General features: G+C 37.1%; 1 protein-coding gene across 1 annotated transcript in view; it reads left to right on the top strand.

Annotated features, from left to right (window-relative positions):
• The window catches only part of ROBO2 (roundabout guidance receptor 2), a 389500-nt gene that overhangs the window by 289461 nt on the left and 81434 nt on the right, over window positions 1-18605 (top strand). Inside the window, exons 6-10 of the mRNA XM_062515337.1 lie at window positions 1402-1526; window positions 5755-5926; window positions 11815-12020; window positions 16106-16187; window positions 16859-17024. Coding sequence (XP_062371321.1) covers window positions 1402-1526; window positions 5755-5926; window positions 11815-12020; window positions 16106-16187; window positions 16859-17024 — 751 coding nt within the window. The remainder of the gene's footprint in view (window positions 1-1401; window positions 1527-5754; window positions 5927-11814; window positions 12021-16105; window positions 16188-16858; window positions 17025-18605) is intronic.

The raw sequence follows: 18605 nt of genomic DNA, 5'->3' as shown, positions 1-18605 counted from the left end.
TGCAATTATAATGCTGAAAATAACGGTTTTCTAAAACACTTAAATTCTGTTTACCTGAAAGCTTAGTGTTCCTAAACCATCCCTCTGTACACCTACAAAACCAGTAGTGGAATAGAAGGAAACAAGGGTGGGGTGAGCGGTTTGAGTTTCATTTTTACTTCTTTTTACCTTCTTTAGCCTGCCCCAAAAGTTAGCGAGTCCTTTGATAAGAATATTTGGAGATGTTGCTTGCATTTTAAAAATACGCAAAAGAGTACAAATCCCCTTTTCAGCGAATTCCAGTGATGAACCAAGTGTTGAGGGTTTGCATGTTCTTCATAGAAAAATCATTGGCTTTTCTTCTACATCATGCTTAACATAGTTACTGATTTCAAGTTTTTTATCTCAAATCCTCTTACACTTCTTCCTCACTCTCTTTCTTCTACTCATTAGCACCTGTTCTCTACCTTAACATACCCAAGCACTGACTTTCTATTCTCCACCATTACCCTACAGAGAAGTCAAACTATGCCCCTCTTTTAGAAATTGCTCACTTCTGACTGTGCTTCCTGGTGCTTCCCCTATGACTGAACGCTGTTACTGCTAACTACTTGAAAACATAGCCAGGCCTGCTTCTTCTTTCTTGTTTCAACTCCAGTCTCCTTTTTTCTTTACCTTGTGTCTTCCTTACCTCCTGAAATACCTATTCCTTCTTACTCACCACTCATCTCTTCCCATCAACCGCTCAACTTTTGCTTCTCTCTGCTCTTTAAACTAGCTGAAACCTGGATTTACCTGGGATTACCAAATTTGTGTTCTTTTAGCAACCATTCTTTTTACAGCAAGTCCTTGTCCTCTCACCATTCTTTTCCACACCGCTTCTAAGCAGAGTGAGGGAGCTCTTGAACTTGGGTTCTTTTGCTGTCATCCAGACCTTTCTCTCCTTTCTCAATCATTTTAAAAAGTCCAGAGGGACAGATTGAGAAAGGCAGTCTGTTTATCCTAATTTGTATCTTGCAATACACGATAGCTCTGTTAAGTGTGAGAGGATCTGAAGGTGCTGATACCTTTCCAGAGCAAAGGTAGAATACATCTAGAGTCAGCAATATAGATGCCTGACTCATGCTCTTTAGCATTTAATGTCATCAGAATTGACTCTAGCATGTATGGTTGTAATGTTACTTTCCTTTGTTAATTTTCTTTTTTATAACTGGGGATGTCACATACATATATTGCTGCTCTCTTTGTCGCTGTTGTTGTTTCTGTTTATATATTAATTCTGTCTATACTAATGAATGTTTCTGGTGTCATGTCCTCTGACATAAAACAAATCTCCATAATGTTGTCTTTTTCCTTCAATAGTCCCTTTCTCTCCCTTGCAAAATATCCTAAATTTACACCATGGTTTTTCTTACCTTGTAGCTCCCCCACAGTTTGTGGTGAGACCACGAGACCAGATTGTAGCCCAGGGTCGAACTGTGACTTTTCCTTGTGAAACTAAAGGAAATCCCCAGCCAGCTGTTTTCTGGCAAAAAGAAGGAAGTCAGGTAAGTTGCAAGCAGCCTGTAAGTCTTTCAAGTCTTTCTAAATAGTTAGATTGTTAAATTTTGAGGAAAATTATTTACATTATCTTTCACAGTTTTCATCTTGCACAGAAATTTGTCTTTTTAAGCCACCATTATTCTCAACTGAAATTTGTGTCACTTTTTTTTTCTTAATATTTTGAAGAACACAAAGGCCATTTCAGTTGTTGAAACCTGTGCTAGGCACTGTATAGATGAGTAGAAAGAAACAGTGTGTATAAGACCTTTTTGTTCTGAAGCCCCCAACAAACAGGTGGATGAGACAGGCACAGTAGATAAAAAAAGGTATGACTCAATTTTGAACTAATCAGAGCCAGTAATTACAGTTCACAACCTGTCTAGACATGATCAAGCAGAATGTATCCAGCAAGCTGATTTGCATTGGTGTTTTCTCATAGGGCATACAGATACAGGTTTGGAGCACACAGATATTTTCTTCAGTAAAATTGTCTCAAGAAATTTCCAGATCTGACTTTGGAAATATTTACCCAATCATCTTTGAAGGCAACATTTGTGGAGCAGCAATTGGTGCTGCCATCAGCCCATACTAACTTCTGTAGCTTAGTTATTTGAATGTGATGCCACAACATTTCTTTACTGGAGGCATTGTGTGTACCAGCTCAGGTAAAACATGTAATAAGAGCTGGACCACAGATCTCCTGCTCTGCCCCACCTGCTTCTGCTTCACCTTCTCAGGAGATCAGAAAACTGGTCCAGAATGCCAGGACCAGGCTGACAGCATTCTGTGCTCCGCTGTCTTGGTGGCTTACAAAGACACAAGATTACTTTATGGGTGTGATTATTTTATTGTCTGAGTGCAAGCTTAACCTTCAGTGTGTATGTCTCAGTGTAATATTTAGAGAAATTTAGATCTAGCCTCCAAGGATAACATCCTGGGAAAACACAGTATTGTGAGTCTCACTAAGGTGACAATTTTTCCAAGGGGAAGGTAGAATAGCATATTGAAATTCAAGTAGGAAGTACTGATGTGCTAGCAAACATTTCAAACCCCTTCCTTGTAGAGCATTTTAATAACATGGTAATGTTTATGTAAAGTGAGCTTATAGTGTCACACTTGAATCTAATAAAGTGGACATCCATCATGCTGTAATAAAGAGAAGAGCTTCTAATTAAAGTAGGACATCATTTTCAGGATTAAAGTCATTTAGCGTAATTGAAAAGTGTTAATACTCTATTTTATCCTCTTCCATTGGTATCACTTCAAGGGTAAAAACATTTTAAGGTGAAAATGCATCTTGTGTCTTTAATTGAAAGTTATTACCTCCTGATTGTACTATGTTGAAGCTGCTTAATTACAAACCTGGAAAATTAATTACCATATTGAGAATCAGATCCCCGAGGGTTAGAATAGTCTTTTTTGGCAAATAAATGCAACATAAAAATTGATACTTGCATGGTTTATAATCAAACCTTGAAACATGGCTCAATGTGGTTTACAGCATTCTCATGTTAATCTTAATTGATCATCACTGAAGGTTTGGTTGCCATCTCAATGTATAGCTTGCCAGATTTTGCAGTGAGATGCCACAGAGTGAGTTTCCACATAGTGTATATCATCATAGCAGCAGAGAGTGGAATTTTTGCCAAATTACAGGACTTTTCACCTTTGCCTCCCAGCTATAAATTGTTGCTTGTCTCTACAATGCTGTTTCTGCTTTTAGGGGAACTGTATGCAGCACCACTTGCAGTGTTCAAAGTAATGTTATGTAGTCATGTTATCCCACTCCAGTTATTGTAGGGCATCTTTGGTTGTGAATCTGTTTCTCAATCCTGCATTTTTGAGCTCAACCAGCTGGAAGGGAGGGGTGCTTTTCCCTCCTGAGTAATTTTTTGTGCCAGCTTGTGTATAAACAGCTGGTCCTTTGTGCTTGGTAGCCTTTTCCCCAAAGACCAACAGCCGCTCGTCAATGATATGTGCGAGGGCAGGGCAAGTGTAACCTTTAGACTGTGTGGATTAAATTCTTCCTTGAGATAAATTCAGTGGTACTGTATCAGGGATGGCTCTGGTCCCTCTGTTTTCAACCCAGCATGCCACCTTTGTGCCCAGATGAGCAGCCCCACAGCTAATTGAAACCAGTGAAATTGTGAAAAGTGTTTTAAAAGGAGTGGTACTGTAGTTTAGGGCCATTTATAGCTCATAGTTATCTGGTCCTTGAAGGGAGGAGTTATGAGACTGGTGAACTCTTCCCCATGTGTGGAATATTCACTGGGACATGGTACCTTTCAGAACAGAGAAGCACATACTGAAGATAAAAACAAGGATTGATTCTTCTTTCTAATGAAGCAATAAAGAGGGTTCTGGACTCCTTTTTTCTCTAGGAGCTTAATCCTTGCACTGTCTTTTACATTCAGCTTCTTTTTATACTTAACATAATGAGTGATAAGTGAAGTCAAGATCAGCCATGTCAAATTTCTCCTCTTTCTCATAATATTTACTTAAGTTCTCATAATACCCTCATCCAGTAGGTATCTTGTGCCAGGCAAAGTTATTCTGAAAGTTTCAGGGTGGTTCAGAAAACAGGGCAATTATTTGAGACCCACTTACTTAGTCCCATAACCTGTAATTGTTTCAGAATTTTAACACTCTTTTTCTGCTATTATCTGACATGTTTACTAGGTGTATATTGATTTTTGAGGAAAAATTTTCTGTTATAAATTTCTTAAACATTGCTATTGAAAGGCAGTAAAAGAAAAGCCTAGTGTGATGAGTAACCCAGTAGGTTAATACAATTATAAGGATACTTAGCATGTTGGATTTTATTTACAGCATATCTCTTTCCTTTTGCTGCCAAAACCATAGAGATAAAGGCACGAGTTTCACTTAAAAATAGAATTTGTTTCTTATTTGAATTCTTACTTGTTTCTTAAGGAGTTTGTTGCTTATCAGTTCCAAGTAATTTTTATACACCATCAAGGGCTGTTTCAGAAGAAATGGATCTGCAGAAAAATTAATTTAATACCTTTCTCTGCACTTTTAGATTTTTCTTTTTAGTCATTACAGACAAGCTTAAAAGTTATTAGGGAGTCATCATTAGAAAGCACAGCAGAGCTGGACAGAGCTGCAGTAATGACGGAAAACTTATCACAGCATGGTAACACTGTTTTGGAGTATTCCTGATGCAAACAACTGTATTTTTCATAGAGTCTTGTTGAGTTGATATAAAATCCAGACCCTATTTTACTGGAATTACTGCTGTTTAATTATTGTTTAAGCTGTTCTCCTTTCCATCTCACTGGGCAATGCTGCTGACCTCTCTCTTCACATTGCCTTCCTTTTCCTGTTCTTATTTATTCACAAGAGCTGTGCCAGAGGGTATAACTTTTTCCTTGAAAATACAGCTCTCACCACTAAGACCTTTTTGGGTCTGTAGTATTGATTCATTCAGTCCCTCATCATATGCAATGACTACTAGAGCCATTCCAGTTATTATTATTGACGTCTCTCTCTTCTCCAATCCAGCCCAAAGGCAAAAACTAATCTCCCTGTTTTGTGCTAACTGATATCTTATCCTACATGAAATTATTTTTTTTCTCTCTGATGGTTTCCACATCAGATTAATACCCCTTCTCTTCACCCTCCAGGCTCTGTGCTGCATTTCTCCCCTGGTTTATCAGAGTTTTAATTTCCTTTTACTTCTCCTTTAAAGTCTCATGCTCTGCCAGCTTCTCCCGCTTTGACATGCTCCTGTCTTCCTCCCAGTTTTACTTACGTGCCATGCACTTACTTTCTTCTTTTCTCAGAACATTTTCACAGCCAAACAACAGTGCTCTGCTCTAAGTGCCCAGGATTCAATGCTAGTTTTCTAGTGTTTGCTGTAGTGTTATGTCCTTCTGGTTTGATAGCCCAGTATATTATTACAATTGCGTTCAGAATGAAGATGAATGTGTCACAAATATAAATCGCTCGAGTGTGATTGTTGGAAAATGTCTCCTCGCCTACACCCCAGTCAGAACATAGCACTGTGAGCTGTCAAAAGGCTGTTTCTAATTTAGACTGTGAGTTGCCCAAGGCAGGGAAAGCAGCTCTATGTGTTCATAAAGTCAGAACCGCACTTACTTTTTTCTCCTCGATTATTTATAGTACTTTTAAGGAAAAACCATTGTCTCTGTAGCTGAAGGAAAAGGGGTGCTTTTGTGCTTTGAATTGATGTGAGATGAATTGTCTTTGCAGAACCTACTCTTCCCAAACCAGCCTCTGCAGCCCAACAGCAGATACTCCGTGTCACCAACCGGGGACCTCACCATTACCAACATCCAGAGGTCTGATGCAGGCTACTACATTTGTCAAGCACTGACGGTTGCTGGAAGCATTTTAGCAAAGGCTCAGCTGGAGGTTACTGATGGTGAGCTGTTAGAAATTCCTATTTTTTCTTTTCCTGTCAAAAGTACTTTAAAAGCAGTGTAAATAAAGGTATATGAGATCACATAAATCATACAAGCAAATGGACAATTTTCTATAGAAAATAAAGTGAGAAAATATCTCTGTATTTGTTTGTGGAGTAAAAAAGGTATCAAAATCTAGTTTGCCTCTTGCTTGCTTTCTGGAGGTTTGTTAACAGTGGAAAAAAAGGGGAAAACTAGCTTAGAATAGGTTTGGTGAGAAATGAAGCTGCTTGGTTTGCTAGAGCTAAGATAGGATTGCCAAAAAAAAAAAAAAAATCATGGAGAACAAATAAGTTTGTGATTAAAGCAGTGAACTGGGATGCAAAAAATGTATCTTCATTCCCATCAGTCTTCAGTCCTATCTTAGACAAGTAGGGGATGTGTCCTTAGCTCAATTAAATCAACACAGTTGCTCTGAAGGTGGTGGAGTACTGTAGGTTTAGAATGCCTAGAACCTCTGTGAATAAGGCACCTACCTGTGTTGTAAGAATGCCTCAGTAGGGGTAGGTGTGAAAATAGTAATTAAAATCTATAGGTACAGAAGAGTTTTCAGGAAAGGAAAATAATCACATGGTCTGTCTTGATGCTTTCCATTTCAAATTTTTTTATTTGAAATTCAATGTGCCTTGAGGCTTCCTATCAACAAACATAAATCCTTCTCTTGTATCAGGAATCCTGTTGATATCCCTCTTCATCCTACTGTGGATAGAAGGCAGTTTGCATCCTTTAATGTTAGTGAAGAAAACAAGAGAATCCCTCTTATACTCAGGGACAGTGGCATTCCCCAGCATCATTATTCCTTATCTTAACTGACACATTAAATATCTCCTGACAGACTTTGATGAATTTTTGCCATTAAAACTGTTGTTATATGCAGAGGTCTACTTTTACTGCTCCCTTAGAGACCTGCCTGCACCATGAAAGTTTGAAAAGATGTCTAATTTTGAATAATCTGCCTTTTCACAAGAGCATATTCATCACAAGTGACAGGTAGAGAGGTTCAGGCTCGTGTTATAGAGGTTTGAGCATTAATTTGATGCCTTTTCTTTGTTTTCCAAAAGCTGCCTATATTTTTATGACAAGGGGAAATAATTTCTGCTTTATCCTTGCATCTCTTCAAGCACATTGCTTTTCTGAGACTAAACACTTGGCTTTGCTCTGCAATCTCTCTAAGTCCTTTCTCTCATGCTCTATGACAAAATGATGCATTTTCATTCAATTCAAATTTAAATGTAGATTAAAAGGTCATTTAAAAGGAAAGGAAAGGCAATATTTTTTAATATCTGTCCATAGTGCTGCCTGATTCAGGGCCATGACTGTGATTGGAATAAATAGAATGCACAAACATTGGCTGGGAGGACATTGAGCTGTTAAATGGTCACACCTGCTGATGCTGCACAGATTTACAGCAACAGGCGCTGAGTGGATCAAATCAGGTTCAAGGATGCTAGTGATGAGAAAATCTTCCTTTTGACAGCCAAGGGCTTTGGCCCACCTTTATCTATTCCTTGTCTGGGGAAAAAAAATAAATCCTAATTGATCTCTTCGGATTTTTCATTAGTTTGTTTAGCAAGCCGAGGGAAAGTATCCTGGCTGAAATGAAAGCTCATCTCCAGTTAATTCTGATTAAAGGCAAGTGTGCATTCCACATAGCTCAAGAGAGCATTAGCTGGTGGCACTGCTGCTCAAGGACTGCAGAGCCTGCTTTCCTCAAATGCTTTCCAGAACCCACTGTCAGCATGATCATTATGAAATAATACAAGATTGCTTTATAGAAATACCACTTCATCCTGGAGTCAAAGGGCAGGTGAGGTCAGAAAAAAGTGCCAAAACAACATTGTGGAGCTGAGATTATGTGAATAATTGTACCATTAGATCACAGATATTTTTTTTTAATTGCTTTTAGTTAGGAAGTTAACCATAAATGTCGAAATAATCTGTTTTGGTTGATGCTGAGCAGAAGTTATGGGAGCTAATGACTTTTATCAGTAGGGAAATCTAATTTAATAGTTTTAAGAATATAATAAAAGATAAACGCTGTGCGTGCTAGCTATAAGCATTAGTGTTCTAGTTTTTGGCTGGTGATTTCAGTTTTACTTCCTAGCCCAGAATTTTTCTGTTTGGTTAATGATTTAATAATAGTGGCGAGCCATCTTTTTCATTTTGAACACATTTTTGTTTGATCCAGAGTAATTTAGATCCAATTGAAGTCCCAATACAGAATGAAAACATGTCATGTGCAGAAAAACAAGTGCTTAATTATACCATATATAGCAGTGTTTCAGTTGTTACATTTTTGCACTTACAAGTCTTTACTGGAAATATTTTTAACTCAAGTGTTCACATGAGAAGAGATTACTAGCTGTGATGAAATGTGCTGAGTTGAGTGATAATTTTGCTGATTATGGACTGTGCTAAGAGCCTTCAGCGTATTTGAAATTCAAATCTTGTATTTTCTTGAAAGGCTATCATGTAATTCACTGTGTAACGCACATCTGGAAAAGCAAAATCATTGTAGAAGTTGAAGAATCTTCGCAGTGCTTTTAAACCCAAGAAATGAACATGCAGTTCACAATCTTAAAATGACAGATCATACAAGTAAACCAAGTGCTTCTGTCTCTGGTTATGCTCAGCAGAAAAGGAATAGTTTCCAATTCATATTGTTTTGGCACTTGTCAACCATGCACAGAATATTTTGGAGATCTTAATTTCACCTCAGTAATTATTAAAATTGATTAATAAATGTTTTTACAGTTTATTTGTCTACAAATCTGACCACCACGACACTCAGCCTTCATCCAAAGTATATTACATATTTTATAGCAAGTGAGACAATTTCAAACAGGAGGAACTCAGAAAAACTTCACAGTTTCCTGTGAAGCTCTTCTGAGGAAAAAAAAACCAAAAACAACAAAACAGATGAGGGATTGGTCTCTGTTTTTCCACCTTTCAGAGAGTATCCTGTCTTATCATGATTTTTCATCATGTGAATTTCCTTACTTATGTCTGATTTTACCCATTATTTCACCAGGAAAATTTTTTGAAATGTTGATTTTGGAAGTTCCAAAGTAAAGACTTCATTTTGTCTTTCCCTTATTTTAATTGCTATTGTAATTTGACCACATATTCCCCAAGTTTAAATATGGTTTCAGTTGATCCAGACTTCATTTGTGGTGAATAAACTGTTCATGAACAAATACAATTTCTTCTTTTCCTACAATCTCTTAAAAAATTAAGATGAATTTTAACACAAAAGGAATCTGTTAATTTTTCAGTTACCAGAATATGCAGATATATGGGTATTGGGCAAACAGTTTCAAAACCATTTTTAAAATTAAAGTTATTTTGAAATCAACTTCTGTTTTACCATGCAAATATGTTTGTAGGCACACAAAAATGTTTTTGTGGAACAGATGTAGTAGTTTCCAGCTAGGAGAAAACTATGTAAATTAAAAGTTATTAAAATGTTTTAAAAGTAACCAACAATCCCCACACCATTTTTTGGTTATATATATATATAAAAATAATTTTAAACTCTAATCAAGTTTTGGATCCTTACTAATGAAGACCTAAGTAGCAGGAATGCAAGCACACACATGTTTTGAAGAAGATTTACAAGTCATAGTTCTGAAGACAATACAGCCTTTCACAGATCAGTGGAAACTCTTAAGTGTTCATTTAACCTTTAGCCTTAGTGTCATGGAAACCTGTAGTGGTCTTTCACCCATAACACCCTTGAAAATGAAGATTCCTTCTGGCCAGGAGGCTTTCAATTATACTATTGATCAGAGCTATTTAAAGGATTATGAGCTCCTCATTTCGGCTGTTAAAAAATCTAATTATATGCCAAAGAACAATATCTGTAATGCAGTAGGTTTTAAAAATAGCAACATTGCTACACATAAGAAAGACACTTAGATGAAGCAAATAACTGCAGTAGAATAGCTAGCAACTTAAATAGTTGTTCTTCCTTAATTTTTAGCTACCTAGAATGCTGGGATTTACTGGTTTACGTTCAATCCAAGGGATAACTTGCACAGCTAAGTTTTAATTGGAATATACTCATGCTGCAGCTACCCTGATAGTATGTGTGAGCTGAGATAAATTTTTATTCCACCAAATGGCTGGAATATGTAGTCATAAGGAACCTTAATGAGATTAAACATTTTCTGTCAAGGTGAAACTGCATTACATTTTTCTTGTTATATCGTGTTTCCTGTCCTATCTCTTAAATTCAGTGGGTGATATTCCAGAATTTCCAAAATAGCTTTCACATTCTGGTGTTAAGAAATAATCTGCATTGGCTTTCTCTTTTGAGTTCAAAACATGTATTAGCTTTCTGTTTTCAGTTTCAATGAATGTGATGAGCTCACACTTCCAAGGTGTGATTCTTACAATATTAATAATTCTGATCTTTGTGAATCTTGTTAACAAAAAAATGTTAGGTAGTATTTTTGCAGCATTACAATTTCAGAAACAATTATTTTAGGCATAAAATGTGCCGCTAACATATGCCTGATATGTTTTATTTATTAAATAGCATGATGAAAACACATTGGATCTGTTGAAGATTCCAGAGGTTTGCATCTCAAAGAGCTCAAATACAACATATTGCTTCATAATAATTTGTTTTCACTTCATTGTTGGTCAGGTGTTGTGTATGGACTATAATAAACAGATTCTCAGCTAGAAGAAATGATTCAAACCTAATTGACATCAGCAGAGCCAGGCTAACTTGCACCTGTTTAGAAGTTAATCCTGCCTGCTACACACAATTATTCAGTTGTTCAAAATTTAGAAAAGCAGCAGTATGGCTGTTAAATACACAAAAGTACATTAAAAGGAAAAATAATTCTCAATTCTGTTATACTGATTTTTTTGTGGCAGTCCTGGGCTGGTGTATATTCAAGTATTCCACATTGTTTGTATAAACACATTCTTCAGAAACAAAGGTTATATTTTGTTGCTTAACAGATGGCTCAGAGAAAAGGTTCAACAACACAATTATTTGGGATAAAATGATCTTTCATGAAAAATGAACATGAGCATTTTACCTCATCTTCAAGATATTCCACTGGTTGTAGAATGAAGCTTATACACAGCCATGCACTCACTCTCCAGCTGATTGCAGGGTCCTTTATTCAGTATTGCAAGCATGTAGATGTAAATTATCAGGGAAAAAATGGGAGTTCATGGCTTTAAAAGGTGATGAAATGATTTGATAAGTAAGCTGTTAAATGGTGTGATTGAGTTTTTCTCTGCTGGAAAGAGGGGCGTCATCCTTTAGATCCCTCAGATTATGAAAATGTCTTGCATAATTGTTAGATATTTTTGCTGGTGAAAACTTGCAAATAGAGTAGGAATGGAGGACGTGGTTGGTACCCAGGGTAGAATAGCTGTAGTGTTTCACTTTTGACTCAACAGATTTTCTCTTTTAGACTATAAATTAGGTAAGTAGTTAAACACATTTTGATGTGACATCAAAGGTATGTTTTAAGTGCTTTCCCAAACTGGAAGAAAAGAGTGATGTATTTCAGTTCTCTGAATCAAGGTCTTAATTTTCATCCTATGTTAACCAAATGAACCTGATGATCTTTGCTAACAGATATTTTTCTATCTGCATGCTATCTTGCAGTGGTGAAATAAAACTCCTTCTGAAACGCTTTTCAAATATGCCAGCTAAGTGATAACCTCTATCTGTGGCTCCTCCAAAAATAATATTTTTAGCTTCTTAGATGCTGTCTTCAAGCAGCTTCTTAAAACTTACCCTGTGTAGTGGAACAGGGCTCACAGCAGCAGCAGGGGATGGTTAAAGGTGTGGATGCCAATGCCTGTGCCACTGTTTCAGTCTTGACAGATCGGCCTCCGCCCATCATCCTCCAGGGCCCCGTCAACCAGACCCTGGCAGTGGATGGCACAGCTCTGCTCAAGTGCAAGGCCACCGGCGACCCCCTCCCTGTCATCAGCTGGCTCAAGGAAGGGTTCACCTTCCTGGGCCGGGACGCTCGCACATCCATACAGGACCAGGGCACGCTGCAGATCAAAGCTCTGCGGGTGAGTAATGGCAGCACAGCCAGCCTGGCGGGTGCTGCGTGGCTGCTCTGGAGCTCTTGGTGGGTGCCTCAGGCATTGTCTTCAGAATTAGCTTTTCTTTTCTACTGTGCAGTTCTCACCAAGTCATTTTCCATTCTTTGCCATTGTGTAGGGAAAAGGAGCAAAACTGACTTCAGCTATTTCCATGAGACTTCCCTAAAAACAGATTTGATATTTAAAATCGTATGTATGTTGCAATAGAACACATGAGTTGAGAGTATATAGAAATATAAAAGAACAGTCCTTCCTTATCTTTTCAGTTGGTCTTACCCTGAAGCCATTGGCCTCTCTGTCAAAACTTAGAGCTGTTCCTTGGCAGCACCTGACCGTAATTTTCCACGTACTTGTGCTAGCACGTGATCTGGAGCTCATCAGGGTTTGACCATGTGCTTTCTCCATCAACAACTCATCAGTCCCGAGCTGGTTGATTTATTCCAGTGTTATGCTTCCTGGAAATGTTCCACCAGGCTGCAAATGGGAAAAGACATCTAATACTGTAGCATACATGCAGTCATAAACAGAGGGATTTGAATTAAAAATTAAATGCCTATTTTAATATTTACATTTTTACACATGAGATAATACAATATTCTATAATACTTCAAATAGGATAGTGTCATATGTTTTTGATAAGTATTGTGTCACTAATCTCTTTTTTGGCTTTTAATTTTTTCCTGTTCAAAGATATACTTGTATTTGTGTGTATTTGGACAAGCATGCATATGGAAAAATAGTAAGTTAAATATACTTATTTGTCAAGAACTTGAAGATAATTTCAGAAACCACTTAACTTAGCCAGCAAAAATGTCTGCACTTAATTTTGCCATCCAAAAAAATGCCAATAAACATAGCAGCAATGACAAGAAATAAAGAGCAGTTTTGTTTTCTGATAGTGTCTCATCATAGTGATCATAGATGAATTGTGAACTTCCTTGGAACAAAATAGAATTTATTAAAAAATTTATGCTAGCTTGCCTTGAGTAAACAATTTGTCGGTCCTCCCTGGGCCGAGGGCAGGTTTAGGCCATGAAGGTTAATGCATTTTTCCTGTAGAGCTGGATTAAAGAGTGCGCTTGAATAGGCAAGATTCCCCAGTAGTGTTAGAAAGCAGCAATTAACGGTGGAAGCTTAGTGATTTCAAACAAACTTTCAGGCATTGATGATGGGCTTCTGTGGAGTGTCCACGAGGCTGAAGCTCTTGGGATACCTGTCTGCATGCTGCTATGCAAACAATGAAATTGGTTCTGAATCGTGCCAGCGCATTAATCTCAGCATTAGAGGCTGTGTCTGCAAACTAAAGGAAAATAAAATTGCTTGCCAGAGGAGAAGAAAACAGAATTAGTAGTGAGTGTGGTTCTGAAAGACATGAGGCTTTTATTGATCCTTAAGTGGCTTATTCACTAGTAACCAATTTTCCTTAAAGGCTCAGAAAGGCATTTTTTAGAAACAGCTCTATAGCAGTAACGTGCACTGCTTGTTTGACTCAGGTTTAAGAACAAAAACTACACAGAACCATAACCACATTTTTTCTTCTGTGCCTTGCAAATTTCATGAATTTAACATGGATTTGAATGAGGAGCGTTTAACTTTTCTCTCAGGTTCTCCTAAACAAGGACTAACACCACTTGGTAAAGAAAAAAAGGACCACAAAAATGTCAAAGTATGTTTCCACCCCCAAGTTCAAAATAAATGAATAATTGTCACTCACATGTCCTCAGCCTTCTGGCTGAGGGTAGATTTAGATTAGGTATCAGGAAGAAATCTTCCCTGTGAGGGTGGTGAGGCGCTAAAACAGGTTTCCCAGACAATTAGTGGATTCCCCATCCCTGTTCAAGGCCAGGTTGGATGGGACTCTGAGAAACCTGGTTTAGTTGGATAGAACTTTGAGCAACCATGGTAGGGGTGTTGGAACAAAAGGATCCTTAAGGTCCCTTCCAACACAAACTATTCTCTGATCCATTTCTGCTATTTCTGTTACAGCACAGTCAAATGATTCATGAGCCTGCAGCAGTCACAGTCATAACATGAACAGAGATTTTTCTGATCAGCCAATCTCTCAGCTGCCCTGAGGAAGAGAGCTAAAAACTCACGTGTCACTCATTCAGTACCCCTTCAGACAGGTCGACACTGATAGAAAACTCCCTTCTTCTGTAGAAATGTGCCACACCAGGATTAGACACCTGCATTAATGAAGGAACAAAAGTTTATTTTGTTGAATGGTGAAGATTTTTCTATTCACCTCCCCAGTTTTGGGTTTTTTTTGTTTTGTTTTTTTTTTTTTTTGCACAGCACAAAAAAAATTATAAATAATTGAATTACCAGCACACTAAATCTGTATCGAATCCATCCACAACCTGGAAGTTAGATAATTTGCCATAGCTTGCAAGAAGCAGTGTACTTCCAGCTTGTCTTGTATGTTGTTTGCCTTCTTCAAGTTACTCTGTTATGTATACCACATACCTCGTTGAGTATGCCATGTACCATCTGTCACAGTAGCACACAAATGAAGTTGAGAACCATAGCCTTGAGAAATAGTCCCCACTGTCACATAATGAAGAATTATATATTTAATAAAATCTCTGAGGAAGCGAAATAAAACACTGCTTCAGAATGTTATAAGGCTCTCTCCTATGGAAAAATCTCTTCTTTCAAGAGTCTTTCCCATTTCAGTAGCAGCTATATTTTGAGTTCTTGAGCCATTGTTAGAGGGGTTTTCATTATTGCTTGTAGTTCACACAAATAGCCATCTCCCGAAATGCAAGTTATGCTCATTCAGAAAACTGAGCTGGCATTAATGAGTTGCTTCCTCCCCTAAGAATGGTACACTGCAGTCTCAGTGTATCAGAAGGAAAATAGCAACAAAATTTGTACATGACAAAGCTAAAAATCAATTAAATTATATATCTACAGGTAATCTAAAGAACATCTTGATTTTTTGTCACAGCATTTGTCTTGAAGAGTGAAGTATAAGGACATATGCTAGAGTGCCAATCTGCATTTAACAGAAAACCCATTACAATTCCTTAAAGTCCAATAAAGCTTCTTGGATGTAGTTCTCTTTCCATCAAGTCACGTGATGGTGAATAAAATTCTTCTTAATCGCTAGAGTCAGCACTCTCCTTTTTCTGCTTCCACCTCCAGATTATCATGCTTTATGCCTTGTGGAAGGAGAAGCATATTTTGTGCTTTGTAATGTTACCATTTTCCATCCATCCCTGTAGTCTTCACTTGTTCCCGACTCAGAAATCTCTATTTTGAATTTAAGCAGGAAGTAGGAAAACCCTTGGCAAATTTTCTAGAAAAACAGTTTATGCAGCGATGAGCTTAATATTGGCATTCTAATTCAAAACAATTTCCCCAAATAAATTTAAAATATTTGCACTGACAAGGGAATCACAATAGTTTTATGCAAATGCAAATTTTTTTTTGCTACCAAAGGGTCTTGCAAGCCTGAAATAAAATCCCATCTGAAATGGAAGAAAGGTAAGCATGGTGTAGGATCTAATTTAATGCTGCTGTTTGAAAATTGTTTGGAGGAATGTAGAGAGAGACACTCTTAAATTTCAGCAGCATTTGTATGTGGGGTGTATTGAAATTACTTCATCTGTCATAAGAGTCTAAAGTGATGTAACATCTTTCCTGGCACTGGAAATGGGACCTCTGGGTCCTCATGGGATAATGATTGCTGGGAGTCTACCCTCTAAAAGATTAATCATTGTTATACTGTTATCTGATTTCACCTGCATTTGTTGTAGCCAGTGCGAACACTGAGACTGTCAGTGCTTCATTCTGGAGCATTTACAGTACTGGTACCATTAATAATATGAAAATTAGAATTAGTATTAGAAGCAAGTGATCTTATTATAGTTCTCTAAAGGCGAGCCACCATTAAATGATTATTTGAAAATGTCTGGTGCCATCCAGTCTGGTGTAAAATGTAGGCTAAGTCCTTCTTAGCAAGGAACATTTAGAAAAAGAAAATAAGAGTAAACTCAGCTGATTCTAAAAGGTTTTTAACACTGCCCTTATGGCCCTTTTATGTCCAGCTGTCTGATACTGGGACCTACACTTGCGTTGCTACAAGTTCCAGTGGGGAGACATCCTGGAGTGCTGTGCTGGAGGTGACAGGTAAGCAATGCCCAGGGATGTGTTCCACTTGGCACACGAGCAGGGTGGAGACCATGTGACAGCAGTCTTGAGTCAAATGATTCTAGAAGTTCCTGGCTTGACATGGAGAAGTTTTAGATGAGAAGGCTGTGTTCCTTCATGCACCTTGCATTCCATTGCTATTGTCTGATAACGCCCATTGACATGACCAGTTTTCATATTCGTGTCAGTTACTGCAGTATGCTTTAATTCTTCTAACAGGAGTATTAATAAAATGTGGATTTATCCAGTAATTGGCTGAGGCAAGAAAATTCCAAAATGCTGTCCGTGAGCATTTGATTTGGATACAGGAACTTTCTCAGCAATGGAGTTTTTAGGATTTTATGTACACTTCAGCAAACTGGGCTTTTTTTTTGTTATTCTTTCTTTTCTTTATTTTTAATATAGTTAGATATAAACTTTTGAGTTTTGCACTTTTTTTTTCTTTCATTATGTACTTAAAGAATGATAACTCTTCATCCAAAAACACATGGTAGTCATGCAATTGTTAACTTAGTTCTTTTTAGATTAAGAACATCCGTTATGCTGATTTTGCAGATGTTTGCCATGTTTTTTTCATTTTTAATCTTCTACTTTGATCAAATTATATAACCAAGGATAAAAACTAATAATATTGTATTTGCCCTTCACAGAATCTGGTGGAGCAACAGTCAGTAAGAGTTATGATATAAATGACCTCCCTGGGCCACCATCCAAACCTCAGGTTACTGATGTTACTAAGAACAGTGTCACCCTGTCCTGGCAGCCAGGGACCCCTGGAAGCCTCCCAGCTAGTGCATATATCATTGAGGCTTTTAGGTATGTGAATTATACCACTTTTAAGCTCCTTTCTTTCTAATTTTGCTTAAACCCTGGTACCAGGGTTTTGTGGTGTTCTTTTGGACTCTACATATATTATTAGAAGCTCATTAAATGACTCAACCACATAGAAGGCATTGATTCATATTCTTTATATTGATTTTTTGGTAATTTATCACTTTTTTTTAAGTGATTAATTGAAGGACATCTAACTATTTCTTCAGGTCAACAGGAATATAACAGAAAATGCAGTAATTATTTGTCACTTTTCCCTTAACACTGATGATCAGTGAGAGTCTCCTGTGGAAATGCTGCAGGTTCTTGGCTATCACAGTACAGATAATAGGGAAATAAATGGGTAATCCTGAAGCCTCTCTGCAAAATTTAATTCCTGTGCTTATTAAAGCAGTACCTATTAATGAGTCAAAGTGCTTGAGAAAAAATTCTAGTTTTTAGTGTTTTAGATAGACGAAAACATCTAAGTGAGAAGACCAGTATTGATAATTTAGGATTTTATGTTGCAGCCCGAGGCTGGAAAGAACCCAGGTGCTCCCGTCCACACAGCAGCAATTACTGTGTGGTACAAAAGACCTCTTGGGCTACAATTCAGCAAATCTGTTTGAGCACAGGCAATACTCTGACATGGATCTCTAGAGCACGTTTCAGCTTAAAAATCTGCACCTTCCTAAATGTGTTTCTGATACTTTAAAAATGAAAAATACTTCAGTTTATCTCCAAGTTAAAATTCATGCAAGAATTTTTCATAATCACATGCATGCAAATTTTATCTCAAATGTTATGTATGCAAAAACCAGTACGATATTTGCAGTTTGTTGGTTTTATTCTAGAACTTACTCTTTATGTATTGTATGAATGAAGCAATTTCAATAACATAAACCTTTTAGCTTTCCATTTACTCTTTCCTTTTAATATATGTAAAGATTTCTCTTATCAGTGCAATAAAACAAAGCATAGTAAAATAAAATTTTGTCTTTAAACTTCTCTGATGTTTCACTCTAGATAAGCTTTAATGGGATCCCATCAATAACTTTTTAAAAAGCCAGAAATTTTCATTAAAAGCTGTTTTAACAATCACATTTGAAATCTTTTCATATGGTGGATTGTAATCTAATTATAATAATGGTGAATTGAAAATGTAGTGACAGAAAAAAATATTCACATACTTTCCTCCATTTCACAGCATTTTCTTCTTTTTTTTTAGCGTTGAGTGTGAATTTAGTTCAAGAATACTTTGCTTCCAATGACAGTTTATTGACATAGTTTACTTAGCCATGTAGAAAATTATTCTTTGAGAGAACTTTGCTTTCTAAGGCTTTTGTTCAAGAGTAGCCTGTTTATCATTCAAATTTACTTTACAGCTTTCTTCCCTTTCCTTTTGCAGGTATTTTAGAAAAATAGAAAAAAAGTTTTACTTTTATTACAAAGAGAAACACTTTAGACAGCTGCATTATGGTTTTTAAGCTGTCTCAAGGAGCTAACTGAAAGAAATATTTTTAATTTCACCCCACCTTTACTACCTTTTTCTGCACTTGGAGTAGATCCAGGATTACAAAATAGATC

The sequence above is a fragment of the Cinclus cinclus genome, chromosome 2, assembly GCF_963662255.1.
Source record: "Cinclus cinclus chromosome 2, bCinCin1.1, whole genome shotgun sequence".
Taxonomy (NCBI): Eukaryota; Metazoa; Chordata; class Aves; order Passeriformes; family Cinclidae; genus Cinclus; species Cinclus cinclus.
This window is presented reverse-complemented; position numbering and strand designations above follow the sequence as displayed.